The sequence below is a fragment of the Lissotriton vulgaris genome, chromosome 2_1 (genome assembly GCF_964263255.1).
Source record: "Lissotriton vulgaris chromosome 2_1, aLisVul1.2, whole genome shotgun sequence".
NCBI classification, from domain to species: Eukaryota; Metazoa; Chordata; class Amphibia; order Caudata; family Salamandridae; genus Lissotriton; species Lissotriton vulgaris.
In genome coordinates, this window is record NC_141687.1 from 1,165,482,688 (window position 1) to 1,165,500,061 (window position 17,374).

General features: G+C 42.8%; 1 protein-coding gene across 2 annotated transcripts in view; it reads left to right on the plus strand.

The window, feature by feature from the left end:
• Window positions 1–17,374, plus strand: part of SCMH1 (Scm polycomb group protein homolog 1) — a 413,339-nt gene that overhangs the window by 294,836 nt on the left and 101,129 nt on the right. For both annotated transcript variants that reach the window (XR_015308461.1, XM_086956860.1), the window contains exon 10: window positions 487–613. Coding sequence is in view for 1 of the 2 variants with exons in the window: in XM_086956860.1 (XP_086812986.1) it covers window positions 487–613 (127 nt within the window). In the remaining variant the exon portion in view is untranslated. The remainder of the gene's footprint in view (window positions 1–486; window positions 614–17,374) is intronic.

Genomic DNA, 17,374 nt, shown 5'->3' on the forward strand with positions numbered 1-17,374 from the left:
TATCTTTACTTCGTGTTTTACTCTTTGTTCTTAGCACCAGCTACTTGGTATGGAAAGATCATGGGCCAGTACTGCCTAAAGGATTTAATTCTCCTTTTTTGTAAATTTGTAAATAAAAGTACCAATCTGAAACACCTCACCATAGTTGTTCATTAATCTTTCCATGCCTGTTGAATGTCATTACAGAGCCAGTGCAACAGTGTACAGGCTTGTGAAGTCCATCGCAAGATATTCCACATAAAGCCATATTTAGGGTGTTTTTGTCACTTTTCTGCAGTCTAAATGAGGAAATGATTGAGTCAGCCGCAGCAGACTGTCGCCTTGTTATTTGCAATTTAAAATCTACCAGGCCAACAGTCCTACCGCCAATGATGGGACTAATAAGGGATTGAGCTGTATAATGCCGTGGAGGGGATACAGAGAGGACTTTTTGATTGCAGGTACTATAGTATTTTTAATGTGATTTATTGTACCCTCTCTCTGCAGAGAAAACCTCGGCAGTTACTCAATCCACCTCCCACTTCACCTACGATCAGCACCCCAGAGCCAGACACCAGCACGGTACCTCAGGATGCTGCAACAATCCCGAGCTCTGCAATGCAGGCGCCGACAGGTAAGGAACATAGAACTGAAACGGTAGGACATAGGAAGGCAGACCACATACTTAGCAATGACTGGCAGCTCGGGGAAATCTTCAAGAATGAGAACCCCGCTGAAGCGGGGGAAAACAAGCTCTATCAATCAGCAATACAGGGAAAGAAGGGAGAAACGTGGTCAGCTGCTCTGTACGCTGTAGGAAAATGCTGATGAAATGCCAAAATGTTTGAAATTTGGAGTGCAATACCAAATCATGTTTTCATAAAATAAACAGTTTCTGTTGAAATGCCAGACATTTTGAGTGGTACAGAGCAAGAGGATGTTGGCAGCAGACATGAACAGCTAAAGCCAGTTTTCAGACATTGGAAGCTGCTAAAATGGAAAATTACCTTTATCTGCTTAGCATTTAAGGCTTGTTTTCTCCTTCCAAATGGGCCTAAACTGGTTTATTTTATGGGAAAGCATTATGTAGCACGGTAAACAATAGAAAAAAACATCTATAGTGATGTATGTCTCTTTTGCAATGTTCTTGCAGAAAATAATTGTACAGTAGGCGAGTTGATGGACTGACATTTCTGTTAATTTAATTATTGGACAGATATTCTGAAATCAGTAGCACAATTAGCAATGCACTCATAGTCTGAATATGATTTGGTGCACATCAATAAACCAAGTGTAAGTATCATTTGTACCGTGACTAAGGGTTGGGAAGGTAAGATGAGCTAACTATAACTTACTCCCCTGCAATGCACTGCTTATGACCTCACGTATTAAATCCCTCATGACATGGTCAGTGACATCACCGATGACATCTCAACGCTGAAGCTGAGTCCCAAGATGGGTGCCAACACTTCCTAGTTGAAGTGTTGGCAACCAATCAGATTTCAGCACGTGGACTGTCGGATCCGTGTAGGATCCATGCCACCAGATATACAAATTTGTTTTTCAGTTAATATCTCTAAAACTACCAAAAGTGTGCTTTCTATACCAAGAGCTACCTTTCTGCCAAATTTAATTAATTCTGTCCAGCAGTTCAGACTGCAGTCATTTTCAAAATCACTATGGGAATTAACATTGGGAAAAAGCTTTTTGGGAAACCTCAGTTCCCTTCCGTGACACCCGCCCCCTCCCCCCGACCCTGTCCCAACCCCCTCGTTTTTCTCAGGCCCTGCTTCACAGATCTTTCTTTCTAGACAACAGCTGAAGTGAGCGTCAAATGTTTGGGCAAAATTTCATAAAGATTCATCAAACTGCGCCAAAGATAAAGGCAAGTCAAAAAGCTATTTTCCTATGGAAACTAGGTCCTAACTATAATTAATGACTGGCAATTGCCAGAAGGATATTTATATATATATATATATATATATATATATATATATATATATATATATATATATATATATATATATATATATATATATATATATATTTTCATTCAATGTGGTCTGTTCATAGGATCGCTCCACAGCGGGTGCTGGCGTTGGGCCAGACCAATGGCCAAAAAGACAATTTTTTGCACAAAGGACGCCGCACACAGCAACTTCTTTTTACAGGTTTATTTCAGTGCCCAGTCTAACACCAACGCGTTTCAGCCTGACGGCCTTGCTCACGGTAAGTGCAATTACTTTCTTGCAACTGTTTATACTTTCTTTGATTTCTACTATTCCCATAGACTTCTGGGATATGTAGTCCTTGTTTACATACAAGAATACACTTTCTGTTAGACATTGTTCTCAAAATTGTTTCATGGGATACATTTTATCGCAATGTATTTCAAACAAGTGTGCATTTGATCAGATATGCTGCATGCTTATCAAAATTCGATATTTGAATGCTATTAATGGCATTTACAATACATGTAGCGGTGTGGCATTTATACATTTTCAAACATTTTTGTGTAATATCGAATTTTGATAAAAGATATATATATATATATATATATATATATATATATATATATATATATATATATATATATATATATATATATATATATATATATATATATATATATATATATATATATGCCCAGAGACCTCAGAATATTGATAATTGTAAGCTGCTTTTTGTCGGAAGCTGGCTCTGTATATATGATACCAAAGTAAGGTATAGTGTGCACACGGGAACTCGGAGCAACGAGTTCTCTAACACCTCCTCTCCGCGCTGGACAGAGTGCCTCTCCCAATCGTTAGTGAGGCGCCCTGCATAAAACAGTGGACACAGAGCACGACATCTAAGAAGGCATCTGAGGAAAGCACACAATGCTGAAACGCGTCATGCCGCTCATCGCTGTTATTTGAAATAAAGGATGCCGCGTTTGTCAAAATCCAGGTGGCTCATTTCTTTTCTTCGTGAAAAGTTTGGTGAAATATATATATATATATATATATATATATATATATAAAGAAAGGCTCCTCCCCAGCCTGCTCTGCGCTCGCAGACACTGCCTCCACGCCAGCAAGGAAGAGGGACGGACCAGCAATTCAGCAAGATGGTAATTTTTATTGCAGATTTAAAACAGAACCAGCGACGCGTTTCGGGCGGAAAGCCCTTGGTCACGCTGCAACATGTTTACAATCAATTATGCTCTTTTTATAGGTGTATGCAGTGATTTGGGCGCCACCCCCTGGTGACGCCCACCATGATCTTGTGGTGAATAATAAACAGTGAAAATGCACTACCGCTGATATATGGTTGCCATTGCTGAATAGACATACAAGAAATTATCACTGGTTAAATCCAGTAAATCATCAACACATAATCAATTATATGCAAATCTACCAAGGTACAATCCTTTCCTGTTGAATTTCATTTAAGAAAAGAAATGTCTTTCATATGTGCAAATAAGCAATCTAATACCTTTAGCAGCAAAAATAGTAAAGTGCATGTGCCTAAAAGTGCATAAGTGATGATAAAATTCTAATAAAGTGCAAGATTTTAGCGGGAAACATATGGAACTACCACTGAAACAGTTATTAATAATTAGGCATCAGTTGTCAATGTTTAAATACAAAAATTCATCATCCTAGTTACTAATATTTCTATTTGAAAGGTCAAAATAGAACAAGAAGGACCATTCTAACAGGAAGCTAAAAATTACAGTATGTATAAAAAGATTTCTAATTCATGTATATACATATCTATACACATCCCCACCTATATGTACACCAACCCAAAAACCTAGCCCATTTTATAACAAGTGAATATTTCAATGGATTACTAGAATCCTATGTGTTGTTATAAAGCAGAATAAAGCAACATAAATGGCAATAACTGTATATATACACACCCAACTGAAAAACTATATATACACACCCAACTAAAGAGCCCTCTCATAATTATTTACAAAGTACTAATCTGTGTCATTCAATATATACATACGCTCTTTCCTGTGCAACACTAAGCCCAAGATCAAAATAATATCAATATCAAAATTCTATACACAGTACTCACGAAATGGTAAAAATCACTGTACATTTAAAAGATAATACATTTTTATCGAAATATAGTACGTGATATGTGAATAAGAATGTATGAAAATTGTGTATATATAACGATGCCTAGTGCCTAAAGGTTGCCAAGTAAAGTGCATGGATGTCCCTATGGGTGAAGGTCGATGTAAGTTTCACCAGTTGTAATAGCAGAATAAGGGACATATATATGGGACTTCTAATAGGGAACCTAACTAGAAGATCCCTGAATCAGAACACAGATGAAGGTATATATATATATATATATATATATATATATATATATATATATATATATATATATATATATATATATATATATATATATATATATATATATATATATATATATATATATATAATGCCCAGAGACCTCAGAATATTGATAATTGTAAGCTGCTTTTTGTCGGAAGCTGGCTCTGTATATATGATACCAAAGTAAGGTATAGTGTGCACACAGTCCAGGGAGTCCCCAGAGGTATAGCAGAAGCTAAATTAGGTATGTACTTACATCTCTCTTTGTGGTAGTGTGAGCGAGCAGCTAGGCTTATCCAGAGGGTGTTTTAAGCATTTATTGTATTCACTCAATCAAGACTGATGCGCACAATCAGAGGCTGAATCCATACCAATTAGGTAAGTATAAAACCGGTATACTTGTATTTTATTTCTAGAACCAAGCAGGACTCTGTACAGGTAGGTAAATTATACTTGCAATTGTAAACCTTCACACAGAAATGTAAATAGAGGATGGATTGGCAATTGTTACAGGTGGTATGCCTTTAAAAAGCAGTTTGAAATACACAGCAATTACTTTGAGAATACTTTTCAGTTACTTTTATATTACTTTGATTACTGGGGGTGGTATGCCTAGATACCACACCTAAGGATCTCACAATACAAGGTAAGTAAGACTTTTCTTGGTTTGAGTTATAGTTCCTGTTTTCTACATAGAAAACAACAATTCAAAACTTAGAGCATTTTAGGTCCAAAATCACATAATATGGGTTCCTACGGGAAAAATGGTTATCGGTTTCACAGGTAAGTAAACGTCTTACAAGTGGGCGTTTTGGGGGTTAGGACTAAGGTTCCCTAGGGTGTAGTTAGGCACTCAAGTTACACCACCAGAGGCACTGGGGCGGCCGGATGCAGAGTGCAGGGGCCCAATGTTAGCGAATGGGACTAAGGGGACTTCAGGTAGGGGCTGCTTACGAGCAGGCCACACAGGTGTGAAGTTAAGGTCAGCACTGCAGGGGTCAATGGCCAGCACAGGAGCTGTACCACCAGTGGCACTGGGGCGGCCAGATGCAGGGTACCAAGAAGACGTCGGGAACCTGCGCTTCTCAATAGAGACCTTTGGTTCGAGAAAGTTGCTGCAGGTTCGGGCAGGGAGACTCCCTGAAGGTGACCACTGGCTGGAGAGGTAATTTGGGTTCTTGGGGGATGCCTGGACACGGTTGGTTGGGACACCCTAGGCCATGGGGTGTCAGGTGCAGGGGTGTCTCTTGGCGTTGGGCTTTTCTTAGCAGCTACGGTTGCAGTCTGGGGGACCCTTCAGGTTGAGGCTGCAGGCGTCATATTGAGGCTTGAGGGAGGTCGGGGATCACCAGATCCCAGGACAGGATCGCTAGGGAGACCTCCTTGTGGTGTTGGGTCACTCAAACGCAGGCCGTGGGAGTCCGGTGCAGAGTGGTGTAGAATCGCGGAGACGTCAGTATCTGGATTCTGGTCTTGGAGACTTTGGGGAGCAAATCCGATGCTCATGGGAGACAGAGTCTATAAGGTGAGTGCAGAGCAGGTACTCCGGGCTCTGGACACACCACTTTCTTTGCTGTAGGCAGGTTAGAGTCGGGACAGACCGGTAGGGCTGGGTCCAAAGCAGTAGGTGTCCTCTTCTTCCTGGGTCGGCTCAGCTCTTCAGTCCTTCTTCTTTATTTCTCAAATCTAAGGGCGCATGGTTAAGGGTGACCCCTAAATACTAGATTTAGAGGTGTTGTATGGGGTGTGCAGGTCGGTACCAATGGGTCCCTACCTTGGGGTGGGTACACCCCCTATTTGTGCCACCCTCCATCGGGAGGGGCATGAGCCTCTTCCTGATTGGTTGGGTCCCCTCATCTTCAAGATGGAGGGGACTGAGATGTGTGCTTCACCTCGCCTCCCCCACCTGAGGGGTGTGGTTGACAAAGGTGGGCTCACCTCACTTCCTAGTTTGGTTTACCTGCTGATTATCTCACCCAAAGTGGGGGTCAGACCAGTGGGAGCCAGTTGCTGGGGTCAGCAAATGGAAGGGAAAGCTCCCAAAGGTGGCAGGCTTTTGTAGCTTCCCCTTCGTGGATCCAGCCCATCCTGGGGGAGGAGGCATGGCACCTCTGCCCAGGATGGGCTTTGTTTCTGGACCCAGAGAGTGGAGGCTCTCTGCCCAGTGGTCCAGAAACCTGTCTGGTGGTGGCAAATGGCGGACAGCCATTCAAGAACCACACCGGGACTGGTGGTTTTTCAGGGGGCATCTCTTAAGATGGCCCCTGAGTGCATTTTACATTAAGTCCCACACTTGCATCAATGTGGGTTTAATATGCTGAGAAGTTTGCTACCAGACTTCCCAGTTTTTAGTAAGGACATTATGAAGCTGTGGAGTTCGTAGTGACCAAGTACCAGACCATATACTCTTTATGGTTTTACTACACGGTACCCTCACCTGAGGGCTAGTGCACACTGCTAGGGTTAACTTACAGGGGATGTGTGCCATGTCGACTCTTCACTTTGCTCTGTACCAAACACGCAGCCTGCAATGGCAGTGTGTGGGTGTTAAGGTTCAGGGCCACTAAGGGTAGCACAATAGGTGCTACAGCCCTTAGAGGCTTTCCCTGGTCACAGTGCCTTTGATACCTATGGTATCTTTTACAAGGGGTAAGCATCTGTGGCCAGAGAGGTGCCAGTGTGGGTACAAAGGTACAGTCTTGGAAAGAACACAGGCCTGGTAACTTGATTGGCTGGGACCCAGGGCACATCAAGTCAGGTTGCATCGGATGTCAGGCAAAAAGTGGGGGGTAACCATGCAAAAAGGGGCATTTTCCTACACTTCTCTTTTGCACAGACAAACCAGATAGAAGACTATCATAAAGCGTATATTCACAAAACATAAGGTCCTCATTAGAGGCATATGTTGGACCTCATGGTCACAGGTTTAAATGCTTGTGGGTCCACTCATCTTTCAGAGATCAATAAAATGAGTGTCATTGAGTAACAATAAACATCTGTTATTCAGCGTCAAGAGACCCTTGGGTGAATGTGAGTTTTACAAATACACCTGTTATGTCATGTTATTTGTTGCCCCTTTCAGCTCTCCTACTGTTTCCTGTTCAACCATCCTTGTTTAATTCACGTGCTGTGATGAGATTTATTTAGTGTTTGACACACCTTTTCCCTTCCAAACTGTTTATGATGTTGCAGTGAGACTTTGACTTGGTTTTATTGTTTCTTATGTGCACACCCTTCGAGATACTACTGCATTGTTGTTTGTTTCATCTCCTGACTTTAAAGATTGCCTTCTTCACTGGGATTAAGTCAGCTGGTCACTTAAGAGAGTTTCAAGCATTTGTGGTCCAAATGCCAGCCTTAGCCCTTTTCCCCAAACAAGTTAGTTTTGAGGACTTGAGCAAATTCTTATTGTTACTCAATTTCACATAGGGCAATCCATCACTCTCCTTGCATTCTTTGCCCCTCCTCAGCCCATTAAAGAGGAAGATAGGCTCCATCAGCTAGACCCTAAAGAAGCTTTACAATTTTGCGTTGACCGTACCAAGGTACACTGCGTGGACGATCAGCTGTTTGTGGGGTTCTCTATGGCAAAGAAAGGGAAGGCTGTACAGAAGAGGATGTGGTTAACGTTAAGAGTCCTAAGCATTAAATCTGGTATGTGCTAAACAAGAAACAGCCTCCGGAAGGCTAGAGAGTCCTTTCGACTGGTGGCTGCTACCACTTTGTTGCCTCAAGGAGTGCATGTCCTTACATCTGGTGGGCTTCACTGCATATGTTCATGAATCACATAGCACTGCTACCCTTTCAGCCAGGACTGTCGGTTAAGGAAATTTCTCTCGCTTAGTCCTACAAAACATTTTTGGTCTGAACCCACTTTACACACCATTCACCTGGGGAGGTACCTCTTTGGTACCTATTCTAAGGTGAGGAAGCTGGTGCTAGAATTTCAATTAGAATGTCAAGTTACTTACTTTCAGTAATGCTCTTTCTAGTGGATACTCTATGAAACCGCACTTTACTCACTGCCCTGCCATCTCCCTTTTTTGTGGAGTGGCCTCTTTTTAACATCTAAAAAGGTCCCAGGTCCCAAGTTTGAAATCTCCACTCTGGAAATGAGGACCAATTCTACAACGAATCTATTGGTTGCAAGAAACTCAGGACCTGATTTAGATCTCGATGGAAGGGGTACTCCATCACAACAGTGACGGATAGACTGCCTGCCAAAATATAAAGCCCATAGGATGTAATGGAATTTATATTCCGGTGGACGGGATATCCACCACCGTTGTAACAGAGTAATCAGTCTACCGACCTCTAAATTGGGCTAGGTTATAGGCCCACCTTTCTTGATGTAACTGATGGACATTAAAGCCAAGGTACGAATCCTAGGTGCGATGAATCTTAGGTGTGGGATCACAGACCTTGGCCTCAAGGTCTGCATACGATTGGTCATCCTGTCAACGTTCTATCAACTGCAAATCCTCAAAAATCCCTGTCCTTCTTTCCTACCAACAAGTACACCCACATTGTTGGAGCACGAGTCATCTCATGCCTAGTCTCTGGTGGCAACTCCCTGTAGGTCGGGTAATCTACTTGCCAAATGAAAAATCTACTAACGACTCAAAATCCAAGAGTGCTCCGGCAAAGGATGCACCTTTCTCTCAAATCCCATCATAATGGCCTTTTACTTGCTGTCTATGAAGGTCAGATTTTTGCCAAGAGTCTGTTATTATCTTACAAATATCTAAGCAGCCCTGCACCCATATACCTTGAGAAAATGTTAAAATGTTACTAAAAAGGTCAGCAGCAACTGTGTTCTGAACAAGCAAACCTGATGGTATCCAGAACCACGGGAAAGAGCAGCAGAGACAGGTGCTTCTCTGAATCTGGCCTCTGGAGGTGACTACTGTCATACGTCCACACTGTCCCCATTCTTGTGATTCTTACAGGAAGGTTAAGAACTCGTCTCTGTTAACTCACTCCAGCCAGGGGTCGGGCTGGGTATGCTGGATGCTACCAACCCCTTTTTTGTTTGGTTTCTTCGAAATGCAATGACACAACCCACAGTTAATGTTTTGACAATGCTTCATATACCAGTTCAGTATGGTATGATATTGTCAATGTAACCCAGATCAATTGACAAGATGAAGAGAGATTTTTTTAATTTCTAAATATTTTATTATTTCTTTAGAGACATATGGAACAGAAACCATGCACTACATACATGTATGAAGTCTACTAGAACATGCTAATGTCAGTAAAGATATACATTGCTTCCTCCTACAACCTTGTTGGATAAACTGGGACAGAGTTGGGGGATTCGAGATTGCCCAGTTTGGAGAGTTTAGATTTAGTTGTCCGAAAATTGTAGCAATCCATGTTGGCAAGGAAGTTTTTCTCCTGTAACAAAACAAGAGAAAGGGGGCTACCATTATCAAAAAGATCGGACACCAGGTCGAAGGCTTTTGTTGCCCATATAGGACCGATCGTAGTAGCATTTGCCAAAGCAGTTTTTGTATTATTTCACAACGATGGAGCCATAGATTTGGAGAGATTAGAGGCTAGGTGCCTATCTATCAGGCGCAGAGCACGGATCATGTTGAAGAAAATTCAACTAGAGTGGGGCAAAGTTATTTAAGACAATGTAAGAGTCACTGGTAGTGAGTAGGGTGAAATGATATGTAGTTCGATCATTTTCCATGGAACTAATGCACAGAGTTTAGCGTCTAGCCAACAGGCCTCTTGTGCAGCAAGAAAAGCAGGCTGATAATTATACCAGTTAGGAAGGCCACATTCCCTTTTTACACATGGTAGCCTTAGTTTTTGAGGGCTAATCTGGGTTTCTTTTTCGACCAAAGAAATTTTGAGACCAATTTATCAACTTTGGTAAAGAAGGAATGAGAGCGATGTACTGAGAGCATTTTAGATAGAAAGTTTACCATCTGTGTAATCATCATTTTCTAGGTGTCCACTCTCCCCCATCACTAAATATATTTGGAGGACCATGAGGTTAGTAGGTCTTTGATTTTATTTATTGTTTTTTGTTCATTCTGAAGGATTGATTCTGAAAAGTTGTTAGAAAGCCAGATGCCTAGATATTTAATCATTTTTGTTTGCCATTTGAGATCCGAGTAATTGATGCAGGAGGACTGGCAATGAACATTGAGCGGCAAGACTTCCGTCTTCTCCCTATTCAGAGAGTAGCCAGAATATACAGAGAAGGACTGGATTATAGAGATAGTAGCTTGGATCGCTACATCTGGATTATGTTGATAAAATAAATATATTGTCTGCAAAGGGCAGCAGTTTTGAAAGTAAGTGAACCAAAATTGACACCTTCAACATCTGAAGTATTAATAATCACGGGTATCAACATCAAGTCTGCATGTGATGCACTCGATAAACATATCCTGGAGGCACTGGATAGTACAGCTCCCTGGTCCGCGAGAGCGTCGGGTAGGCAGCTTAAAACTGCTCCTTGGTTCAGCAATGAACTCAGAATTGCTAAATCAGCCTGTAAGCGTCTTGAGAGAGCTTGAAGGAGGAAATTTGATGAGCCAAGGAAAACTGAATACAAATCTAGTCAAAAAATATATCATGCTATGATCAGGAAAGCGCGAGCCACCTACTACAGTGACAGGATTGAGACTGCTGAGAACTCTTCGTAGGAACTCTTTACTATCTTCAAAGGGATCTCGTCGCTAGCAAGAATGACAGCCCCTGACACTAGCTCAGCTGATTCCTGTAATAGGATAGCGGACTTCTTCGCGCAGAAGGTGCAAAAGATCTATTCCACTTTCCCTGACTCAGCACAACATGGTTGTACGGATGGCAAGGGGATATCCAGGATACCAGATGCGGAATGCCTCTATGATTTTGTAGCCCCCAGTGGGGACATACTTAAAGGAGTAGCCCTCAGTATCAAGTCTGGCTCTCCTAGAGACCCAGCTTCCCCTAAGATCCTAAGAGGAAGTAATATAATGACATAATTATATATGAGAAAAGGTTGCCTAGTGCCTAGATTGTATCTGCTTAGCGCCGCCTCAAGGTAGGGCCAATAGACTTTGTCAAATGCATTTACAGCATCTAATGCAATGGCAACTGTAGCTGGGAACTGCTGGAGGAAGGCCGTCTTGATTATGTGACAGAATAAGTGGGTGTTGTCACTAGCTGTCCTGACCATATCAAAACCCGATTTGGAGAGATGGATCAATTTCAGTACGAGTAGCTCCAAACGTTTGGCCAAAACCTTTGCATATATCTTTGCCTCCATGTTTAATAATGAGATAGACCTATAGTTCTCGGAATCTATCTGATCCTTCTCTTTAGACAAGACTAGCATGGTAGCTTCAGCGGCGTTGCCAGTGACTTTGCCAGAGGTGGTAAGTTGTTTGAAGAGCAACTCCAGGGGTGGTTAAATCTTATCCGTAAAGGCTTTATAGAAATGAATGGGAAGGTCATCCAGGCCTGATGCTGATCGAGGAAAGACTGAGCTTAGAAACCTGGAACTCAAGCACCCCGCAGACCTTTGTCATGGAATGCGCCACACTAGCCCTTACCGAGAATTATTTCGAGTATAGAGGCAAGTACTAATACCAGACCCAGGGGACCTCAATGGGCAGTACCTTTGCCCCTTCGGTAGCCTGCCTGTACATGGCGGACTTCGAGGGTACACATATACACCATGAGTCGAATCCTTTCCGAGAAAACATCAAACTTTGGAAACGCTTCATTGATGACATCATAATTCTATGGAAAGGCTCCACAGCCACTCAAGAAGCATTCCTTGTTTGGGTGAATCAACTGAACCCTTACCTACACTTCACCATGGCCTCCTCACCAAACGAAATCTCTTTCCTTGATCTAACAATAAAACTGGAAACAGGGTCCATCAGTACAACTATGTACAGAAAACCCACTGACAGGAACAGCCTCCTACACTACAAGAGCCAGCACCCAAGGGCCTTACGCAACAACTTGCCCTTTGGCCAATTCTTACGGATTAGACGCAATTGTAGTGCTATAACTGACTACAAGAAGGAGTCCACAGTCCTATCGAGGAACTTACTAGAAAGAGGTTACCCTAAAAGTGAAGTTTTTAAAGCTAGAAAACGGGCCAGGAATAACAACCGAGACGCCCTCCTAGAACGACAGGAAAGAGTACCGGCCGAAAATCAACCAATCACCTGCGTAACCACCTTTACCCCACTCTCCAACCAGATCAGGAATACGATCAAACATCACTGGGGCATTCTGAACACAGGCGACTTGGCATTAGAAGAACCGAGATTCGCGTTCAAAAGATCCCAGAACTTAAAGGATATTCTAATCAGCACCAGGCCGAAGGTGGTTAGAAAAGAAACCCAACAAACCCTATGGCATTTACCTCCTGTGACGGGCCACTACCCCTGTGGCATGTGTGGGGTCTGCAAATACACCCTGACACTTAAAACGATCCAGCTTTCTGAGACCTTTAATTGGGAGCTCAGACATCATACCAATTGCAACACATCCAATTGCATATACATGATCACCTGCCCATGTGGCTTGCAATATATCAGTATGACTACCCGGGCCATCAAAGTCCGCATTACCGAACACCGCAGCAATATTCGCTGCAAGAAAACCCATACGAAAATGTGCAAACATTTTGTGGACTCCAACCACAATGAAGACTCTATGAAATGGGTGGTACTAGAATCTAGCCCGAACTGCCCTAAAAACGCCCTGTTCCGCAAAGAGCAGAGATGGGTACACCGATTGTCCTCTGACAAATATGGCCTTAATGAAGAAATTCCCTGGCATTCACTTTAACACCAGTCTATTACCACAGATACACCCTAGTCAAACACCTGACAAAATTGTACCGTAACTTGTTAACCTAACTCTCCCCTTGTTAACACCATCTCTTATGGGCAACACACCTTAGGAGAACATATGATCTCATCCTCCAAGGTCCACCTATGTGTTAACTATAATTCAGGAGGTCTTGTGTAATTGTATTCAACAGACACCTTCTGCCTATTACATCATGGCCGCCATGATCTTAACTAATTTAAGACCCATTGGCTCCTTTTAACACACATATAGTTTACAATACGGACCCACCAGCTCTGCAATGTGTGTCTGTTTATATTTCTCTCGAAAAATCGGCGTTCAATCACTGTTAAATAACATCATGAGCCAATACATATTACTCTCTATTAGCGCCACAATAGTACTTGACCATTACAAAATGGCCGCCACCTTCCCGGCGGTAATCACGTGATCTTACCCCTGGGCGATGACGCGCAACACACGCCGGTCGCCGCGTTTGTTTAAATGATCCCGACCGCCGAGCTCCTTCATCTACTCGAGCTCGGCGGGGACGGGTAGGTCACGCAGCAAGGATACAGGCATGCTGAGGTGAGTGAGATCAGCAAGCGGGACGAGCACAGTCTCCGCATTAGCATTTACTCAAAGAGGCGGTGCCAACTAAATAGCGCCTTTGACACAGCGGCGCTACCGCTTTATTTATTTATTTATCATTTTTCTCTAGCCTCACCTAATGGGCTCGCCCCTGATATCTTTTCCCGCCGACCCTCATGTGGCATGTAGTCCCCGACCTATTGGTGAGTAGGGAGTGCATCCTTTGCGTGTACAGCGCTTGTCAGATACCAGTGTGTGCTTGTGATGTGTTGACTGATTTCCTGTCTGGTTCTCGCCACAAGCAATGTTATACAGCACTCACTTGTTTTCAAGGGTGCCTATAATATGAATTGAGTCTGAATGGGTATTACACCCCTCCTAAACTACTGCTGTTTTAATCACTGTTTTTAAACATCACCCTGATACACCACTTTCCCCCTATTCACACAGTCTTTGAGTGTGCCCTGCACATGCACGTTGCTCACTCAATGTTTTCAGGCATGCAACTGTTGTGCTCAATAGTTCACAATATCGCCAGCATGCCACTTATTCCCCACCTTCTGGCATTGACATGATATGCATTATTGACTTTTGCAAAATGTACTAATCAGTGTTGTTCCTTTTCTCTATGTTTAGGCATAGGATACCCCACTGAGGTAACACACACAACATACATGACATGAGCATGTTCCCCCTTCTTCTCACACTTTTTTTGCACTTGTTATAAGGTCCTGAAGAATCGCGGGTAACTTGACCCACTGCGAGAAACATGTCGACCACTTATGACCTCTAGTCTTCACTAGCGTCACTCAACCTAATTGTGTTGACACCTAGTAAGCTAGCTCCACGTTTTAATTGTAGCCAGGGGACCCCCAGAATAAAGTGAATTCCGGTACCCCCAGCTACATTTTAGCAATCATCCTATTATCATACACCATCCTGCCCACACACCCCCACTTCACCATAAGGCTGTTGGATAAAAGATCTCCGCCAAAGAGCCCCTCTTGAGGTGAGCCCGTCGGGGATTGCACCGCCTCCCCGACGAGGAGCAAACGCCGATGATGAAGCATGACATCCTTCGGGGTGTTTGAGGCAAATACATCCAACATAATGGATGCCCCAAGGTGCCACTTTAACACCTCTGGTCATGCCAGCTAAACCTTCCCCTATTCTACATAGGAACAGTACAGCATTCTCCCTCTTGCACTCCCTGATGCTTTTACACCCAGGATAAGTTTAATTGCACTTAATTAAATCGTTGGTATTAATTGGTTTTATTAAGTTTCAATTTATCTGCTTCTAGGAGTGATTTCATGGGAATGGATTGTAGGAAGTCAGCGCATAGTTCATTCGAAGCTGCGATATTAGGGGTATATAATGATGTGCAGAAAATCTTTAAAACTTTCAAAAGGTCGGAGGTCCTAGACATAGTAGAGCCTGGTTTGTCTCTAATGGGCGTTATAAGAGCTTTATTAAGTTTGAATTTCAAGTCTGCTGCTATTATATGCCTAGCTTTATTTAGATAGAAGTATTTTTTGCTCTTCTGTGACTGAACCATAAGGTGTGCTCTAGTGTTGTATTCATATTTGAGACGTTTGATCTCTGTCGACAAAGTAAGTACCTTGGAATGTCTATAGAGAGTTCTTAATATCCTTGTTTCTCTTAGACATCCCGATGATACAGAAGCCTCTAACAGCGCATTTTGGAGTGTCCCACAAGACTACAGAGTATGACACTGAATCAGTGTTCTCCTTTAGGAATTGAAGTAACTCTTTGACTATCTTCGTCAGAATCTAAGAGTTCGGTATTCATGCACCATGAACATTTATCGGTTCATGTGGGGGAAATTTAAATTGAGATAATGATCATGATCAGAGACCAGGATAGGTTCTATTGAGAGGTCGTGGGAGCATTGGAGAAATCCTGCATTTACTAGTAGATAGTCAATCCTGGAAAAAGGTTCTGTGGGGAGATTAAAAGAATGTGAAATCGCAGCCTGTGGGATTATGGAGTCTCCAAACATCAGGGAGTCTATGGGCAGTACAGAGATTGAGCATAGTTTTGTGTTCTTTGGAAGGTCTGTACTTAAACGTCGATTGTCTATCCAGAATCACGTCCAGGGGTAGATTGAAGTCACCTTCGAAGACAATGCGTATGGATTGAATGTATGTCGATACTTCGCACGATTTTAGTGCGATGTTTTTACTTAGCATAAACCATTACTTCACATGTTTTACTGCCCATGTATTTAGAACGCAAATGGTTTATGCTAATTAAAAACATTGCAGTAAAATCACCCAAACACACACACTACAGTACTCTACACTACTCACACCCCACTACACTACCCTAAACCCTAATACACTACCCCCTACACGACCTTCCCCTTTCCCCCTGCCTTGACCCTACACTCTAACACTACACTTCGCGACCCTCCCCAACACTCCCCTACACCCTAAAACACTACCCCCAGCACGACCCTGCCCCTACCCCAGTCCTGTCCCTACACTGAAGCATTACCCTGCACGACCCCCTGACACTACCCTAAACCCTGAAACACTACCATACACTACACTAACACCACAACACTACCCTAAACCCTAAAACACTATACCCTAAACCCTAAAACACTACCCTATACAAACACCACACCACTACCCTAAACCCTAAATCACTACCCCCTGCAAGTCCCTCCCCTACTCTACACTTTACAAACAACCTGCACGACCCTAAAAACTGCACAGCCCCACTTACGACCCTCCCCCACTCTACACTACACAAACACAACGTGCACGACCCTAAAAACTACACAGCCCCACTTACCTCTCTCTCCTCGTGGTCCCTCTCTTCTCGGTCATGCCTGATTCCTGTAATCTCCGTCTTCCTGCATCGTCAGTGCTGCACCTCGATGTTTGGAAACGAAGCGCCTTCTTTTCCAAACAACGATGTGGATAGCAGACCATTACAACGCATGCGTTCTAACAACGCATGCGTAGTAATGGTACGCAATTCGCAAGCATAGTAACTCTTGAGAAGTAATGGCATGCTAACAAAAATCTGCGTAATAAAGGTAGATTACCGTATGGATTGGGGTAGAGAAGCTAGTTTTCCTCCGAGGGTGGATCAAAAATGTGGATCGTCCCCATTAGAGGCATATTTATTACCTGCATAAAGCTCCCCCTGACTGTACAAAATTTTGGCAATCAACCATCTGTTGTCATTGTCCTGCTCCACTGCAATTAGCCACAGCCCAGAGCGCTTCGCAGTAAGGGTCACCACACCATTTTCCTTGAAGGTTGCAGGAGCGCAGGCCAAATCGAAGATCCAGCCACTGTGCATGGATAGCGCATGTTTGTACCCAATCTTAGTTTCTTGAAGAAAAATGATATCACCCTTAAGACTGTTACAGTACTCGGAGATATCAATATCATCTTCCAAAAATGAAAAGGAAACAACTTACCTGTATGCAGAGTACTCTTTATTAATTCCCCGAAGAGTAAATTACCTGCAAACATTAGTCGATCAGTCTAAAGAATTTGTGGATGAATTGGGACTTCGAGGAAATGTAGGAAAGTTAAAAATATTGAGAACAGGGCAGTGAAATTGAAAGAAAAATTATGTTTGCACAAATAAATGTACACTAA